Source organism: Lepus europaeus, chromosome 12 (assembly GCF_033115175.1).
Source record: "Lepus europaeus isolate LE1 chromosome 12, mLepTim1.pri, whole genome shotgun sequence".
Lineage (NCBI taxonomy): Eukaryota > Metazoa > Chordata > Mammalia > Lagomorpha > Leporidae > Lepus > Lepus europaeus.
The window spans coordinates 69,825,400-69,844,467 of NC_084838.1; the positions used below are offsets into that span (position 1 = coordinate 69,825,400).

The following is a 19,068-nucleotide window of genomic DNA, read 5'->3' on the forward strand; positions in this document are numbered from 1 at the left end:
TTTTAGGTCATTTATTTTTCATTCCTTCTTTCCTTACATATTTCAAAATTCTGTTGCTAGATGTGTTTCATGCCATCTTAATCAATCAACCCTTTGGTCATAAAAATGGTTTTCCTTTTTTTCTAGCTTTATGGTTGGTGTTTCCATCATTTATCATTTTTCCTTGTTTTTAAACTATCTGCATCTCCCCCTATAAAACTGCTTTCTTGTGAACAGCATGCTGCTGCTTCTTGCTTTTTCACTGAGTTCAACAATATATGCTTTTTATTTGGAATGTTTAAATAACACATTATTGACATGATGAGTTAAAAATAATCTTGCTGTTTTATTTGTCTCATCTGATGTGTGCCTCATTTATTTTGCATTCTAGGGGGTTGAATTGTTAATAACTCAATTTTTATCTTTTCCATTGGTTATTTAGCTATTTATCTTCATTTTCAGTTTTGGTTCTTAGTAATTTCTCTAGAATTTATAATATACATCTTTGTATTACAGAATACCTTCAAATAATGATACATGTTAATCATATACTTACAGTTTCTCTCTCCTGTCTTTTGTTTTCCATGTTATGCCTTTTATTATTACATTCCAGGAATCTTTAAAAAGTTTATGGAAATGCATATTAAGAAAAAACTATGCATGAATTTCAAGTTTTGCATCCAAATAAACATTTTACTTACATTTTCACCAACTTTTGAAGTAGCCGCATATATTATAAACCACACAAAATATTTTTAATTTTCAGCAATGAATTATTACCTTTATTCATATTTCTTTAACAAGACATTTTCAACCTATTTTTACATTGTCAATATCATGTAATCATCAAAGTTTCATACTAAATTACACAGGTCTGTAGTCCAATTTAGTCTGTAGCTTAGAATAAAAAAACTTTCTGACTGCTTTCATCAAGTCTTTTTAAATACAAACTGCGATTATCATGAATTCTAAATATGCATGCTTCAGTGCAGATGTTTCTTAGGTATAATTCATTAAAGTCATCTGAAAGCATCATACTTTCTTCTATTCTGTCATGTTTTTGTAATGATATCACCATGGGTTTTTTATTCAAGGGTACTTCAAAGAGTTCCTGGAAAATGGAATCAGAAGATAAAATTTTGAAATACATACACACCCAGATACATACAATTTCTACTTACCTTATACACACGCATGCATACACACACCAAGGCAGCAAATCAGGATACCGCACTTGTATGTTTGTAGCCATATTTAGCTTTATGCAGATTATCATATTTACCCACTGGACTGAGGAGCTCCATTAAAGTTCTCTGAATCTATGAGCTTAAGTACTTTCAGAAAACTAATATCTACTAATGTCTATCATTTTATTATCTGTAAAATGACACATATCTGGTCATAGAACCGTCAATGACAATCTAATCTACTCAACTCTTTGAAGGGTCTTTGGATCATTTTCAGACATTTAATACTGATTAGTATATTCTTTTGGTTGTCCCCTGAACAATTTGAGAGCTGTTCATCTTCTTGTAATGTAACACCTTTTTTGTGATGGTCTTGAAGATCATTATCTCTATAGTGTGCCTTGATAAGATGGCATCACTCCTAGGGAATGCCAAGAATGGCTATGGCCAGTGGGATAGGGGAAGAGGTAGAAATGGGAGAATACTGGTGGAGGGAGGGAGATGGAATGTTCTGCCCATTCTAATAATCTTTTAAGGAAATGTTTTATATTTTTCATCATATTCATAATTTCTAGCTTTCTTCATTCATTATATGGTCAAGCTTCTGGATATATATTTATGTCAGAAGAAGTTCTTTTATTCTTTCTTGTAGCCCAAGTAAGGTAATAGTGAATTCTCTCAGCTTTTGATTTTTCTGAAAAGTTTCTTTGGAGGACATTTTATATAAAGTAAAAATATTTATTTTGTAGAATATTTCAATTCTGCTTAGGATTCATGATCTTTTTTAATCTGTGCGTTTATTATTTGAAATTCCAAAAATTCTTAAAAGGTAAATTTAATAGGAGTCATTTCTTGCAAGCATAATTCTCTTGAAAAAGTGGTACCTTTTCAATAATTTAAAATATATTGATATAATAGTGAAGATTATGATGGGGGCCAGTGTTGTAGCACAGAGCATTAAGCCACTGCCTGCAATGCCAGCATCCCACGAGTGCTGGCTCAAATTTCTGCTGCTCTACTTTCTCTCCAGCTTCCTGCTAATGCACCTTGGAAAGCAGTGGAAGATGGCCTAAGTACTTGGGCCCCTGCCACTTACATGGGAGACCCATATAGAGTTCCAGGCCCTGTCTTCAGTCTGGCCCTGCCATGGCTGTTGTAGTCAATTGGGGATTGAACCAGTTGAAGGAGGCGTGCTCTCTCTCTCTCTACCCCCCTCACCACCCCGTCTTTCCTCTCTCTGTGTAACTCTTTCAAATAAATACATCTTTTTTAAAAACCATATGATGAAAAGAAGCTACTGATCTCAGTATGAAACTATACCAGGAGACAAAGTAGTCATAGATGGTGAAAAAGGGTACCGAAGATAATGTCATTTAAAAACAACAACAAAACAGGTAAACCCTATGTATACCTTCCTGTAGAAAGTTTAATCTGGTTCTGCAAGTCTTGTATATGTCTGGGATGTTGGACTTTATCCTGTAGGAAATGAGAGACACAAATCTTCTGAGCTGAAGAGTGACATGATTAAAACAGTGCTATGGGAGGAATGACTGACAGTAATACGAAGAACTAATGAGACACAGCAGGAGGGCTAAGTAGGAAGTTATTACAACACTCCAGACACAAAAGTATAAGGAAGTGTAAAACAGACTGGTGAAGAGACCATTGAAAAGAAAACCAAATTATAGATTATAAAAATAAGAGTCAAAAGTTTTCACTCATTTTCTGAGCTCTTGATGATTAAGATAATTGATATCATTATTATGACTATGTGCATTATAAATGGAGGCTGTTTTGTGAAAAAAATAGGGTGACTTCTGCCTGAGAATTCTCATCTGATAGCTATCAATGACTGTTTTTATGGATGGCTTAAACTGATGTAATTCTATCATAAAAAAAAGTTTTATAATCTGGTTTTGCAAATACAGTTACATATATATTTCCTATAGGTGTAACTAGTGCTGCTCCAACTTTACCTCCCACATATCTTCATCTGCAAAGTCATTAAAAGTAACTCCCTTTTAGGAGTGTTCTATTGGGGCCAGCATAGCAGGTTAAGCTGCCCTCTGCAGTGCCAGCATCCCATATGGATCCCTGCTGCTCCACTTTTAATCCAGCTCCTAATGTACTAATGTGCCTGGGAAAGCAGCAGCAGATGGCTCATGTCCTTAAGTTACTGACTCCTGGCTTTGGCCTGGCCCAGCCCTGGTCGATCTCTGTCTCTCTTCTAAACTCTTTTAAATAAATAAATAAATATTTTTAAGTTGAAATTGTGCTATTTAATGGTATATACATATATACATATATATGTATGTATGTATATATATGTATATATATAGCATATGGTATAAAAAGCATTAATCAGGCCAGCGCCGTGACTTAACAGGCTAATCCTCCACCTTGCGGCGCCGGCACACAAGGTTCTAGTCCCGGTCGGGGCGCCAAAATCTATCCCAGTTGCCCCTCTTCCAGGCCAGCTCTCTGCTATGGCCCGGGAAGGCAGTGGAGGATGGCCCAAGTGCTTGGGCCCTACACCCACATGGGAGACCAGGAGAAGCACCTGGCTCCTGGCTTCAGATCAGCGAGATGTGCTGGCTGCAGCGGCCATTGGAGGGCGAACCAACGGCAAAAAGGAAGACCTTTCTCTCTGTCTCTCTCTCTCACTATCCACTCTGCCTGTATAAAAAAAAAAAAAAAAAAAAAAAAAAAAAAAAAAAAGCATTAATCAGAGTCAGAATAACTGGCCTCTAGCCTGGCTTTGCTCTTGACCAGTTCTGCAATGTGGGCATGTTATCCCTCAGACTGTTTCCTCAGCTGTAATATGATGGTTTCACCTAAATATCTCTTATAGCACTCTCTTAGCATTCTTTTGGGTAGCAAGTATTATGGTGACTTTTGGAAATCATGGTTTGTGTCCTCAAGCAACTAGAAATATGCCTAGACTTGAAAGTCCAATTTGAATGATTTTTATTTCTTTATATTTTAGCCTATTACTCTCAGAGGCACAGGTTATCCCATACAAAGTTTTTAAAAGTTCATTTACTTTCAACTTTATCTTGTTACCTAGAAAACAGCAGTATTATCCCATACCTTGTTTCTTCTACAAAGACTTACTTTTTACAATTGTTATGCAATTAAGTTCCTTCATTTGGAAGACAGGATGTAGTAATCCAACTAAAAATAAATTCAAATTATTTCTACTGGGAAATTAAATGATTTGCCATCTTCCTATCTAAAAACTGTAACTGTGTATCACTGAGGTTTATGTGATTTCTGTTTTCTTTGTATGCTGCTTAAGCTGTGAAAGGAGGCATAATGAAGTGGTTATGAACTCTGATAATGGAGTAAGGCTACCAGAGCTAAAAATCCCATGTGGGACTTGAAAATTTACTGTATCTTGCTAAATTTCAGTTTCCATACACTTAAAATGAGAAAAATAATAGTATTTATCTTAGAGTTGTATGGATAAATACAATCATCTACATAAGAGGATACCACCCATACTCAAAGTGATCTACAGACTGAATGTAATTCCTATCAGAATCCCATTGACTTTCTTTTAGAAATAGAAAAACCCATACCAAAATCCACATGTTTTTGCAGGGGACCGCCAGATACCCCAAATAGTCTTGAAAAAGAACTAAGTTGGAGGATACGTACTTATTAATTGCACACTTTTCTTCTGCGGTAGGCATTTGGCTTAGTGGTTAAGATGCCACTTAAGACACCAGCATCCCCTATCAGAGTTCCTGGTTTTAATCCCAGCTCTGTTCCTGATTCCAGTTTCCTGCTAACACAGATACTGGGAGGCAGTGGTGATGGCTCAAGTGATTTGGTTCCTGCCACCCACACAGCATGTGGAGACCTGGACTGAGTCCAGCTACAGCTTTAGCCCTAGCCAGGAACCACTGAAGCATTTGGGGAGTGTTCCCACCCGCTTGTGCTTTCTCTGCGCGCTTGCTCTCGCTAGTGCTCTCGCTCTTGCTCTCTCTCTCACACACACACACACACATACACAAACAAATGAAAATTTTAAAACTTTCTACAAAGCTCAAACAATGAAACACTGGCATACGGATGATGGGATGGGATGGGATGGATGGCATGGCATGACATGGCATGGCCAGAAGTAAATCCTTGGGTATTTTGTTTTAGATTTATTTATTTGAAATTCAGAGATACACACAGAGAGAAGGAAAGGCAGAGAGAGCAGAGAGAGAGAGAGAGAGAAGTCTTCCATCTGCTGGTTCACTCCCCAATTGGCCGCAATGGCCGGAGCTGTGCCAATCCAAAGCCAGGAGCCAGGAGCCAGGAGCTTCTTCTAGGTCTCCCACGCGGATGTAGGGGCCCAAGAACTTGAGCCATCTTCTAACTGCTTTCCCAGGCTGTAGCAGAGAGCTGGATCAGAAGTGGAGCAGCCAGGACTTGAACTGGTGCCAATATAAGATGCTGGCACTGCAGGCAGTGGCTTTATCCGCTATGCCACAACACCAGCCCCAATCCTTGGGTATTTTGACCAAATGATTATTGTCAAGGGTACCAAGATCAGACTAGAAAAAAAGATAGTTTCTGCAACCAATGATGTTAGGAAAACTGAATATCCATGTACAGAAAAATTAGGATGGACTCTTATTATCACATAAAAAATTTAATTCAAAATGGATAAAAGACCATTTTGAGTTAAGTATAGAACACTTAGAAGAAAACATAGGAGGAAAGCTTCAAAAATTAGGCGTGGCAGTGATACAAGGATACTTCAAAAATGTTCATGGAAAAATGGAGTTAAAGATATTTATTTGGGTGCTAACAAATTTTAAAATCCAAAGTACTCATTTTCCAAAAAATTTTTTGAAGACCCTTCATGCTTTTTTTCTTAAGTAAAATTAAGATTAATTCAAAACTTAGTCTGTTATTTAGATAATCTGCTGACTAGTTATCCATACTAATATAGCAAAATTATTAAATTATGTTATAAAATTAGAGAAATTTTCATTAGAAATAAATTAAATACCAGAATTAGGGTAGACACAGCAATATTCATAAAGATAGCACAGTCTTAGGAATCATTTCTTAAAATCTGGAAAGTAAGTTTAGTATTATAAAATCCTTTCTCTGTACATTCCTATTTATGTATGTGAGTGTGCATGCATGTGTGTGTGTGTGTCCCTACTTTTTGGTTAGGTGGCAATACAAAAGAAAATAACTTCTGAATTTTTATTACATCAATATTTCAATTTTGTGGGAACATGCCAAAGGAACAATAAAGAAATTAACATAGTCTCAATAAATTAAGCACATAAAACAATCCAGACATGAAAATGGCTCCCCAGATAAAGAAATGTAGGTATGTTCTCATGTCTCTTGCATAAAAAAAACTGTTTAAATAAAATTTTATCAGAAGTTACAGTTAGGATAAAAATTTCACCTGACTTGAAAGTAGGCTTCTTGAATTACAAGAAAGTATTCTTGCACAGCATATTACAGTGCTACTGACAGCGTTTATAAATAGCATGAAAAAGTGACTCTACCAAAGCAAGTACTTACAGAAGCAGGCAGTTATTTATATAAAGACTGTATAACTTAATACCCTGGAATATTTACAGAATTATAGAATTCTACAAAAAACTTCTAGCCACATTTTTAAAGAATATTCATGTGAAGAAACATTTTGGGATAAAGTGGCACAGTAATTACTTACCTGTTTCTTATGCAGAACCAACTAAACAGCAGCAATGTGAATTCCTTTTGATAAATTTTCAGGATCAAAATTTAATATATTACTAACTCTCAATGCAAAAGATACTTCCTGAAAACTTGAAATTTTATAATGTAGTCATCTCACTCTAAAAACTTAAGAATGGGTCTGTGGCATTCTTTATCTAAAATTAAAAAGCGAAACATGAAAAATGTTTAAAGACATCTAGTTCACATCCTTGTTTTTAAAAACAAACAAAACGTTATAGACCTCTGAGAAGATTATATTTTAAATACTAAAATTTTGGTACAAAAATCTAAAATCAAGCATAATGTACTATATACTACTTCTCTCATGAAAAGTAGAATGGAAGATCTCTTACTTTCATATAAAAATCCTTGAGAAGTCTTTACAAATTAAATAAAAATTATATTCAGCCTTCTTCAAAATATCTATGAGAAACCTTTTTAAAAATATAAAACACTGTCATTTTTAGATGATTTCTGCATCTAGCAACTACTAAAAATGCTTTAAAAATAATAAATGTGAAATGCATTTATTCCCTTTCCTTCCTTTCAAACAAATCAGAAGTCTTAAGTACAAATTTTAAAAAATCGACCACTGAAAATAAACTACTTTCTTTTATGCCAAAATACCAAGTATTTTAGATTTGATAAATCAACACACCAAAAAATCCTACCATATTTTATTTTATGTATGGCATCTAAAATGGAGTAGAAATAAAACATGATGACAAAAAAAAATCCTTTCTATTTAACTGAAAATATGTATACTCTCATTTTCTTAAAGATACACATTATAAATGCTCTACTGGAATTCTGAAATAAAATAAGCATTCTTTTTCACCAATTTACTTACTTTATCTCTTCTGTATAAGACTCTTTAACACAAGGAAATATCTTCTGTGACTTGCAATAGAGAACTATGAAACCCCTCAAATAGACAGTCTTTAGAAAAAATATTTCTAACCCATTATGTATCATAATAAGCTTATACAATTTAAAAAGTTTTATGGCTTATGCTTAAATTTAATGCATGACCACAGGTTCCTGGGGACTGAAGAAACTTATTGGCAGTCAACAGCTCTAAAGGATGACACTATTCTTGGTATTCTTAATTTCAAACTTTTAAAAGCCAAGTGTTCATTGTAGTCTTAAAAATATTTGGAGACGGTTCTATTTAAAAAACACATTCACCACAAATAGATACAAGGGAAACAAATAAGAAAATAGATTGTGTTGTGTCTTTGTAAGCTTGTTCCAATTCAAAAATGTATTCTTTAGGGTAAGGAAAATTTCCTATACAAATAAATCTAGACATTTGTTCCCTTTGCTTTGAAAAATATTTACAGTACATGAAACTACAAGCTGAAAGTATACACCTGCTTATACTGCTGGCCAGTGATATAAACGAACAAGGACACCAAGGTGCTTACTCAGTTATCTGAGAATCATACTTTCTGTTTATGGTGAAGTTATTGTAGATCAACTATGGAAAAATTAGAAAACATTATGAATGAACACCAGCCCTTGTGTAAAACATCACACAAGATGCCAAAGTATAATACATTAATGGTGGTAAAAACTGTACATATATATTCTGTGCATCTTGAACAATTCAAAATTTACATTATGTTTCTCATTTCTCAAAAAGCTGAGTTGAAAAAGTCTTTTTTTCCTTTGCAAGAGAAGAGTGTTGTTGACTTATAAGGTTCATGAAACTTGTTACAAAATTTCTTGCTCAAGAGTTTTCATCGTTGTCTTATACTTGACACCTTCATTAAGAAAAACTCACTAAACTTTGAAACTTTTGAGCTGATATTTTCACATTTTTGCTGACTAGCATCATGATTTATGAAATAATATATGTAATAATAGTCCACAGCAATGCGAAATACAAAATTTTGATTTGTAAGTCTACTTTGGTCTCAGAGTGAAGATCATATCTTTCATTCAGTCATGTTGTCCCTTATTTGATCCACTCGAAGAGCTAGGTCCCTAAAAGATGGACGATGATTTACATTATTGTTCCAGCATTCTGTCATAATCATATAAATCTGTGAAAGAGAAAATAAAACAAAATTACAATGAGTGCAAAGTGCCATTTGGTAAAAGACATGAATTTGGAGCTCCCGCTTACTTTTCATATATTATGATATACATCATAGCTATGCCTCGATCTACAGTCATCTATTTATGCTCTTAATCTAAAAACTCAGCAAATTAAATTCCAGAAAGTGACCTGAAATCTTTTAATAAAATGAGAAAGAAATGCATAACTGTGGATAAAAAATAATTTTTATTACCTCATCTGGACATCCATCTGGTCTTGGTAATCTCCCATTATTCTTCAAGAGTTCTATCAAATGGAACACAATCATCTGTCCTTGTTTGTCATTGCCAATCATGCGCATAAATTCCTGAAACACAAACCCACTTTTTAGTTAAGATCTTTTTTTGTATATTTAATCTGAAGCAGAATCCTTTCTCAACTTCTTTCCAGTGAATGTGTATTCACTGTACATATATAATATACATTACATGTGTTATATATTATATATACAGTTATATATATATTATATATTACATGTGTTATATATATTATATATATACAGTATATATATATATATATATATATTTGTATGTTTTGGTACCTTTTAAAAACAGTCTATTTTAATCCCAAACTTCCTTTGAATCACATTTCAGAAAAGACTGTTAAATGTGGAAACTATAATCTATCTCCATAACTGTAACATAACATACTCAACATGTAACATTCTCAACACAAATTCCCTGATAAGGGCTCACATGAATAAAAAATGTATTCACATTGGGTACTGTTGTTGTTTCAACACATCATATTATACTTCATTTGAAATTAAAAAAAAAAAAAATCAAGGCCAGTGCTGTGGCGCAGCAGGTGAGACTGTCACCTGCATGCCAGCATCTCATAATTGCTGGTTCAAATCCTGGCTGCTCTATTTCCTGTCCAGCATTCCTGTTAATACATCCTGGATGAAGCAGATGATGGCTTAAGTGGTTGGGTCCCTACTACCCATGTGGGAAACCCAAGATAGAGTTCCTGACTCCTGGTTTCAGCCTGGCCCAGCCTTGGCTATTGCAGCCAACTGGGCAGTGCACCAGTAGATGGAGGATTTTATCTCTGTTTCTTCCCTCTCTCTCTCTCTATCTCTGCCTTTCAAATAAATAAATTAATGTTTTTAAAAAAGGGAATAAAAAATTGAATGTAAAAAAAGGATATAAGAAATTAAAATATATAATATTTAAGTGTAACTTTAATAGAGAAAAACTGCATGTCAAGTATTCATAAATTGAAGACTGAATTACAGCCAGAAAATATTTAAAGCAAGCATAGATTTTTTTCTATATTAAATAAAGAGAGCTCTTAAAAAGTAGATTTAAAAATTAGCAATATAAAAACAAGCAAGGTGAGCCAATGTTGTGGCATAGTGGGTAAAGCCGCCACCTGCAAGGGCTGCATCCCATATGGGCTCCAGTTCAAGTTCCGGCTGCTCTGCTTCTGATCCAGCTCCCTACTAATGGCCTGGGAAAAGCAGCAGAAGATGGCCCAAGTGTTTGTGGGAGACCCAGATGAAGCTCTAGGCTCCTGTCTCGCAGCTATCTGGGGAGTGAACCAGTGGAAGACCTCTCTTTCTCATGTCTTTTCCTCTTTCAAACTAATAAATAAATCTTCGGGAAAAAAAAGCAAGAAGAAAAGACACCAAAGAGACAATTCTCAAACAAAACATACACACCTCAAACATTCAACATGCGCAACTAACCACACTGTTAAGAGAAATGCAAATTAAAATAAGATACAACTTCTATTGATTTAGCAAAACTGCATAAAATATAATGGTTAACAATGGGAAATGATGAAATGTACACCCCTTCGTACTGCTACTGAGATGTAATCTAGTACAGCTTTTCTGGACAGCATTTTAAAGTAATCAAAAATCTTTAATATAATTCAAAGTCTTTCATCTATAATATTTTAAGATATTAGAGGTAAATATTTATGTAAATGGATATTTACTATGTTCATTGAAGTGTTACTTAAAAGATTGAAAAATGGAAAATAATTGTCCAGAAATATACATTCTTATGATAGAATGTTACTTAGCAATTAGAAATCATATTTGCAGTAAATACTCATTAATATAGAAAACAATCCATGCTGTAAATACTTAATGAAACAGCAAGACAGCATACAGTTCAGTACAATTTAAACCTTCTAAGATAAATATGTCTTTATAAAATTTCACTTTTATTTATTAAATAAAAAGAAGCCTGGAAGAAAACATACCAGATTATTAAAGTGATTATCTCTGAGTAAATGCATTAGAGTTGATTTTTTATATTATTTCTCATATTAAAAATTTCTATAATGAACAAGAAAATGTTACTTTAAAAGGCTTATGTTAAATATGCAATAATTGCTAGAATGAATGAGCTTACTGGATTGAAAATATAATAAAAAAAAACAGTGCTCTAACCTCCATTTAAATTCTTAAGATAATTTAATAAGTATAGGGTTATTGTTAAATATTGTCTTACAAGTAAGTAATGAGGTTATTAGACTTTGGTAAAGCCTTTAAATAAATAAATAAATAAAGTAATAAATAAAGTAATACAAAGCACACTGACCGCTGGTGGACTTTTACTCTTTTCAATATAAGTGAAAAGTTCATACAGAACCACTCCAAAGCTCCAAACATCTGAGGCAACAGAAAACTTGCTCTCTGTCAGTGATTCTGGAGCATACCTGAAAATGATAGAAAGTACTTAAAAAAAAAAAAGTTACTTGGTCTGCCAAATCTTGATTTTACCTGCAAATCATTGTATTAAACACACACACACACACACACACACAGTTGGGTAGGCCTTTGGCTCAATGGTTGAGATGCCTGATTGGGATGCCCTGCGTCCCCTATCAGAGGGCCTGGATTGAGTTCCAGCTCTATTCTCTATTCTAGTTTCCTGGTAAGCTGCACCCTGGGAGGCAGCAGCAATGGCTCAAGCAGTTGGGTCCCTGCCACCCGTGTAGGGGCCCTGGACTGAGTTCCCAGCTCCTGGCTTCAAGTGAGCCCAGCCCGGGCTACTGTTGGTATTTGGGGAGTGAACCAGCACATGGGAGCTTTTTATATCTGTCTTTTTGTGTCTTTCTTCCCCTCTCTCCCCAACTTGTGTGTGTGTGCCTCTTAAATAAATATTTTAAAAACAGGGTGGTGCACAGGAAAGAGTTAACCTAGCAGGCTTGTGGCTACTGTTCTCAGAAAGGTCTCTTTGCAATGCTGATCCCTGGCTGATATCTGGGAACTTGGATTTCAGGAGTGTTTCCACAATTCCCTAAATGATGAGTAGCTCAATGTGCCTAAGTTGTGCAAACAATATGGTTATCTTAATATCGTTTTTCCTTCTAATAGTCTGGAATTTTTGCATATGCCAGGCAAATTGACTGTATAAACACAATCAATCCCAATAAAAATCCTAGGCAATGAGTTTCTAATGAGTTTCCCTAGTAGACAGTATTTCACACATGTTTCAATTCATTGCTGGGGAATTAAACTGTGCCCTAAATGACTTCAGTAGGATAGGATCCTTGAAAACTTGTGTTTGGCTTCCTCCAGTCTTTGCCTCATGAACCCTTTTACCCTTGGCCAATTTTACTTTGTATTCTTTCCTGTAATGAATCATAGCCAGGACATAATGACTATAAATTACTGTTCTTCATAAATTTTTTGATCAGTGGGATTTTGTTATATCAGCAAAGATGGACTAGGACAGTGTTCATTTTTCAGTATGTTAGCTAAAACCTGTTTTATCAATCCACATTCTAAATTTACCCCAAGGGTAGGCAACCTCATTTCATTATATGAAACACCTAATATTTACAACTTGCTAATATAAAAATAAAACAATATGTCAACTGCTTCTGGTTTAGCCATAAATATATTCTGAAGTTTCACTAAATATGTAAGAAAATTTTGATCATTTTGAAAATGAGGGCTTTTTTCTGCTTTTTATACAAGTTTATTTAACTGTTCCCCAAAGTCACAGAATTCACTACATACCTCTTTCCAATCCATTTACACGTTGGCCTTTACCATATACCTTACTTTGTAAGTTATAATCTCAGCTACATTTTACTCCATATTGCTTATCACAAATGAGAAGTGATCTATTGTATTTTCATAAACTAATGGAATATTAATTATATGAGATATATAATCTTAAACATCATAGCTGCTCTCATTTATCTTTCCAGATATTTGGGCAGAGATATATATTCCAAAGCTCAGATAATTTGGAGGCCTGCTTTATGACAAAGAATACAAAATTAGGCATGAAAGTGAATATTTGGGCCGGTGCTGCGGCTCAATACGCTAATCCTCTGCCTGCGGCGCCAGCTACCGGGTTCTAGTCCCAGTCAGGGTGCCAGATTCTGTCCCAGTTGCTCCTCTTCCAGGCCAGCTCTCTGCTATGGCCCGGGAAGGCAGTGGAGGATGGCCCAAGTGCTTGGGCCCTGCACCGCATGGGAGACCAGGAGAAGCACCTGGCTCCTGGCTTTGGATCAGCGTGGTGCGCCAGCTGCAGTGCGCCGGAAGCAGTGGCCATTGGGGGGGGGGGTGAACCAACGGCAAAGGAAGACCTTTCTCTCTGTCTCTCTCTCTCACTGTCCACTCTGTCAAAAATAAATAAATAAATAAATAAAGTGAATATTTGAGATTACAAAAGGATCCTTAGAAACAAAGAATTTCACTGGCTTCATAATAAACATGCTTCAGTGCATGTGTTCTGCCATTTGCTTCTTAGTCCTAAAAAACATAACATTTAGGGACCAGTGCTGTGGTGTAGTGGGTAAAGCCGCCGCCTGCAGTGTCAGCATCTCATATGGGCGCCAGATCGAGTCCCTGTTCCTCCACTTCTGATCCAGCTCTCTGCCATGGCCTGGGAAAGCAGTTGAAGATGGCCTAAGTGCTTGAGCCCCTGCACCTGAGTGGGAGTCCTGGAAGCTCCTAGCTCCTAGCTTCGGATCGGCGCAGCCCCAGCCGTTGTAGCCATTTGGGGAGTGAACCCGTGGATGGAAGACCTCTCTCTCTTGTCTCTACCTCTCTCTGTAACTCTGTCTTTCAAATAAATAAATAAATCTTTAAAAAAAGACATATAACATTTAATAAATTTACTTAAATTGAAAAATGAAGATTTTTTTTCCTGCCATAAATTAAATTTGTTTATGATGCCTGGTATTGCCAAATGTTTTACATACATGAAGGACATTCTTCATGACATCAACTCAAATTTTGAGGCTGTCCAAATGTCTGCTATAAATTATATCTGATTAAAGATGTTATTCAAAATGTGATTAGAAATGAACAATATTCTGTTTTTCAACTTTTAAAAACTGAACATATCAGTCTAAACAAGGTACCTCTATGTGCAAGTGTTAACAGTATAATTTGAATATAAAAGACTTCTTTCATATACCTCCTAAAAAATGAGAAAAAGAATGACTCTAATGATTGGTTAAAAATCCATTTTTTAAAATCAAAATTTTTTTATTTTCAATAGAATTGAAAAAGAATATATCTAATGAAACTCCCAGCTAACATAATTTTTAATAAAATATTACTATATACTTTTTATCTACATATTTCGGAGTCATAAAACAAACAATACTGACATAACAGAACTCCTTCTGGTTCTACCTAATCATTTACACAAACAAGATTTCTCAGTATTTACAACTACGAAAATGCAAAGCAAACACAGAATTTATGCGGTTAAGAAAACTTAAAAATACAAACTTTAGGATCAAGATTATCTGGGTTTGAACTTCAGTTCTATCATTTATTATTCATGTGACCTTATGTAAGTTATTTAGCTTATCTATGCTTCAATTATCTCATGCTTCAAATGGAGATAACAGATATTCTCTAAGGGATGCTGTTAGGAGGATTAAATGAGATAATCTATGAAATACATTTAGCCCAATGTAAGCAACTAAAAATACATACATGACAAACCATTAGACAATAGTAGTAAAAATAAAGTTTGAAGTTTGTGCTCTAAAATTTCACTTTATTATATTGAAATACACTACACTCACCAGAAGATGGGACTTTCACCAGGTTCTTTCACTTTGTAGTATTCTTTGTCTTGTGGTAATACTTTGGTTAACCCAAAATCTCCTATTTTAACTCTGTTCTCATTCTCTACCAATATATTTCTTGTTGCCAGATCCCTGTGGATATACCTTTTTGTACCAAGATATTCCATACCCTGCAGATAAGATAATATTTTTCTTTCAGCAGTTTTATAAACATGAGCAATTTAAATGGTCTTACCCTTATTTACTCCCTTTATTATCTAAGAAAAAGCCTAAAGGATTTAACAATTATTTCAACAAGTTTATTTTCATCTACAACAAATAACCAGGATATTAGGTACCTTGCATATTTGAAATGTGTACTGCAGAAGTTTTTTGTGATCTATCCTTTCTTTATGTTTCTGGAGATAGTCCCGTAAACTTCCATATGGTAAATATTCCATAATTAATCTTAGATTACGCCGGCCTTCAAACATAGAAGTGAGAAAATAATGTTTTACTTTGTCATATTTTACTTAAGAAACATTAGCTTAAGAAATATTAGAAAACCACCAAACATAAATGACTTAAAGATACATAAAATCTGAGTTGTAGATAACAAGATTTTCTTATAAATTAAAGGTGATATAGTAGTGAAGAACATAGGCTTTCTGAATAAAAAAGCTTTTATGTTTTAGTCTTCTAAAAATACTTACGTTTAGTCTTCTATGCTCTTGTAGGCAAACCAAAAGAAGCTGATAAGAAAAAGAAAATTCCCTTCCTCTTCATTTATGCTAAACAAAAGGCATCTAATTTAAAAATGTTTTATAGAAACATTGTAATCCATAAGCTGTACTTTGGAAATTTATATTCATTAAATAAAAGTTAAAAAAAAAAAAAAAGAAAATGTGAGCAAACATGATTCTTTTTATTCAAGTTTATTTTTTATTTATTTGAAAGGCAGACACAGGGAAAGAGACTGAGAGAGACAGAGAGAGAGAACACTGAAGAGCTCAGAGATCAACCTTCTATTTGTTGGTTTACTTCTCAAATATTTGCAACACCTAGGCTGGATCAGGCCATTGCCAGAAGCCTAGAATGCCATCTGGGTCTCTTTTGTAGGTGGCAAGAGCCCAAAAACTTGAGCCATTATCTGCTGCCTCCCAGGGTGTACATTACCAGAAAGGATCAGAAGTAGAGGCAGGACTTGGACCCAGCCACTCCAATATGGGATGTGGGCATCCCAAGCAATGGACTAAGCTGCTGGCTACAACACCTACGGCAATTTCTTGTTTTAAAATTTAATATTCTCTTGGTAAATTTAATCAAATGGTGAATATAAAGATTAACCAACTAGCCAAAGACTTCCTGAAGTTACAGCCCATGAACATCAAGCTCAATCTTTTTTTTTTTTTTTTTGACAGGCAGAGTGGATAGTGAGAGAGAGAGACAGAGAGAAAGGTCTTCCTTTTGCCGTTGGTTCACCCTCCAATGGCCGCCGTGGCCGGTGCACTGTGGCCGGCGCACCGTGCTGATCTGAAGCCAGGAGCCAGGTGCTTATCCTGGTCTCCCATGGGGTGCAGGGCCCAAGGACTTGGGCCATCCTCCACTGCACTCCCGGGCCACAGCAGAGAGCTGGCCTGGAAGAGGAGCAACCGAGCTCAATCTTTAGTCACATAGAATGCATCTCTCTCTGGCTCTAGCATATGGCAAATCCAGAATTTTAGACATTTTATGTTTCTACTACCCAGGATGCCAAAGACATACCTTAAGTTTAATATAGGTTTCAATGGGCAACATACCAGCACTGTAGCACACTCCTTTGTACTTTACAATGTTGTCATGTTGTAAGGATTTTAGGATTTCAATTTCCCTTTCAAAGTCTCTGAGGTGCTCTTCAGTACTATGCTGGAGCTTTTTCACAGCCACCACCTCTCCAGTGTTGTCCTGCAGAGGGTCATACCGGCACATCTCCACACTTCCAAAATTACCCTAAACAGCATGCCACATTAGGATGGAAATCTCAAGTTTTCAAGAAAAATTACTAATAAATTCTAATTGTAAAGTAAATCTCAATAGCTAGAATTAGCAGATGTTAGAATCAGCAGTTGTCATGTTGTGAAGCAGCCCTGTAGAGAGGCCCGTATTAATGAGCTTGGAAGATCTCTTGCTAGTGAAGACTCCATGTGAGACAGCAAGGCCTGTCTGATACCTTGATCATTATCTTATAAGAGAATTTGATCTAGAATACAGCTAACTTACTCCAAGATTTCTGACTCACAGAATCCTGAGATAACAAGTGTTTATTGCTTTGATTAAGTTTTGGCATGATTTGTTAAACGGTAATAGATAACTAACACACCTAACTACCTAGACCTTTTTTTGCTTGTGACATTGCTATATCCATTCAAACATTCCCAAGAATATTTTATAAACAAGGTACTCCAGCAAAGTATTAATCCAAACAAGCCAATTTGTAATATAATCCCCAATGTTTAGTTCTAGTAAAACTAGATTGGAATATTTAGCTTAATTTCAAACTCAAAATGAGACCTTTATATTGCATCCAAGCCAAAACCTAAGTCATAACGTCACATTGTACAGGATCCCAAATCAGCAAACTTAGGGGAAGAAAGACAGGGAGCTTACAACTATGGTTGGGCCTACTGGGAACTAAGGCTTTCTTGTTCCTACAATATGTAGGTTATACATGACTATGTGAATTTTTAAGAGACTCTACTACTGATCATGGGCTAATCAATGTCCTAGATTCTAAGCAATTATATTATTTCTCCCTGAGATGACTAGAAACTGAAAGGCACATAGGACGGCTTAAGTGATCCTCTCTCTACTTCACTGATCCATTTCCCATGAATTACAAATTTCCCCTAAGAGTCATGGTCAGCTCAATTTGGAAAATATGGCCTAATTTATCATCCTGTTAAACTGCTCAATGCTCATTATCTGTTACAGACTCTGAGAAGTTCTTCAGTGAAGAGTTTTTATGTAACACAGTGTTTCTCAACCATCTAACAATTAAATCTTTTTTTTCTATGAACATCCTTAAAATTCCATAAAAAGTAGATTTTTAGAGACTCTATAGCATTTTCTCCCTGAAATAAAAAGTTGTAAGTCTATACTCTATTTGAAAAACTTATGATAATTACCTTGCCAAGTTGTTGCAGAAATTTCAAATGTCTTTCTTCAAACTGTGTAGGGTCCCTATCTTCAAAAGCACCAGAAAACCCTAGGGCACCTATCCTCATATTTGGTAACATGTCATTTTCCGTTAATAGTTCATAATCTGTAGAAATAAAAAATATTACTATGATAAGTTGGCTAATATATTCTGAGTTAAACTGATATACATTCAAGCCATCAAAACAGAATATCTTAGAAATACTAAATAACATAGGGAACCTTAAATAGTTTAGTTTATATTAATGACAGCCTTTAATTATTACCCATAACCTGATAGTCTTTCAGGAAAGATTTTGCACAGAATAAATGATTACTTTCTCAAATAGGTTGTTTTAATATTCATAAAGTAAGGTCTTCTTCTGATTTTTTGGTGAGAATGGTGAGTAGTACCGAAACAGGAAATACCTATAGGTTAAACACATGCGTACTGAGTTCAGTATTTTAAACGAGGAGAAAATAAACAAAAACAAATCTACCTTATGTTTATAACTTCAGTTATAAATATATGGGAACAACTTAAAACTGTTTAAAAACAAAACAACTTGTTTTTCAAAAGTCAATTTAGCCAAATAAACATCTGTAGCCAGGTAAACAGACTACTCACTAGCTGGCAAACTAAAATTAAGTTATTAAAGGAGAAAAGGCCCTTTTTAAAAATGAAAAGTATATCCATCAAAGAGTGTAATACATAAAAAGCATGAAAAGTTCTATGAATGTAAGAAATTAAGAGAGCCTAAAAGACATCAATGATTTTCTTGGAAGGGATCATAAAATTTGTAACAATTCATTAAACACAACACAGAAAGATGGCAAGATAATCAATAAGTCACTCCCTATCAATACATACCTGGAGTAAACAAACTGTTAAGATCTCGT

At 34.9% G+C, this 19,068-nt stretch overlaps 1 protein-coding gene across 4 annotated transcripts in view; it reads right to left on the bottom strand.

Moving 5' to 3' along the window:
* Positions 1 to 793: 793 nt before the first annotated feature.
* Positions 794 to 19,068, bottom strand: part of JAK2 (Janus kinase 2) — a 114,218-nt gene continuing 95,943 nt past the window's right edge. For 3 of the 4 annotated variants that reach the window (XM_062208306.1, XM_062208304.1, XM_062208305.1), the window contains exons 18-25: positions 19,040 to 19,068; positions 18,159 to 18,295; positions 16,794 to 16,983; positions 15,354 to 15,478; positions 15,013 to 15,185; positions 11,550 to 11,667; positions 9,188 to 9,301; positions 6,367 to 8,938 (exon numbers count right to left, since the gene is read on the bottom strand). The exon at positions 19,040 to 19,068 is cut by the window's right edge and continues 122 nt beyond it. In XM_062208306.1, coding sequence (XP_062064290.1) covers positions 8,831 to 8,938; positions 9,188 to 9,301; positions 11,550 to 11,667; positions 15,013 to 15,185; positions 15,354 to 15,478; positions 16,794 to 16,983; positions 18,159 to 18,295; positions 19,040 to 19,068 — 994 coding nt within the window. In that variant the 3' untranslated portion in view covers positions 6,367 to 8,830. Of the gene's footprint in view, positions 1,091 to 6,366; positions 8,939 to 9,187; positions 9,302 to 11,549; positions 11,668 to 15,012; positions 15,186 to 15,353; positions 15,479 to 16,793; positions 16,984 to 18,158; positions 18,296 to 19,039 lie in introns of those variants that run through there. The other variant, XR_009867648.1, reaches the window with a different exon arrangement.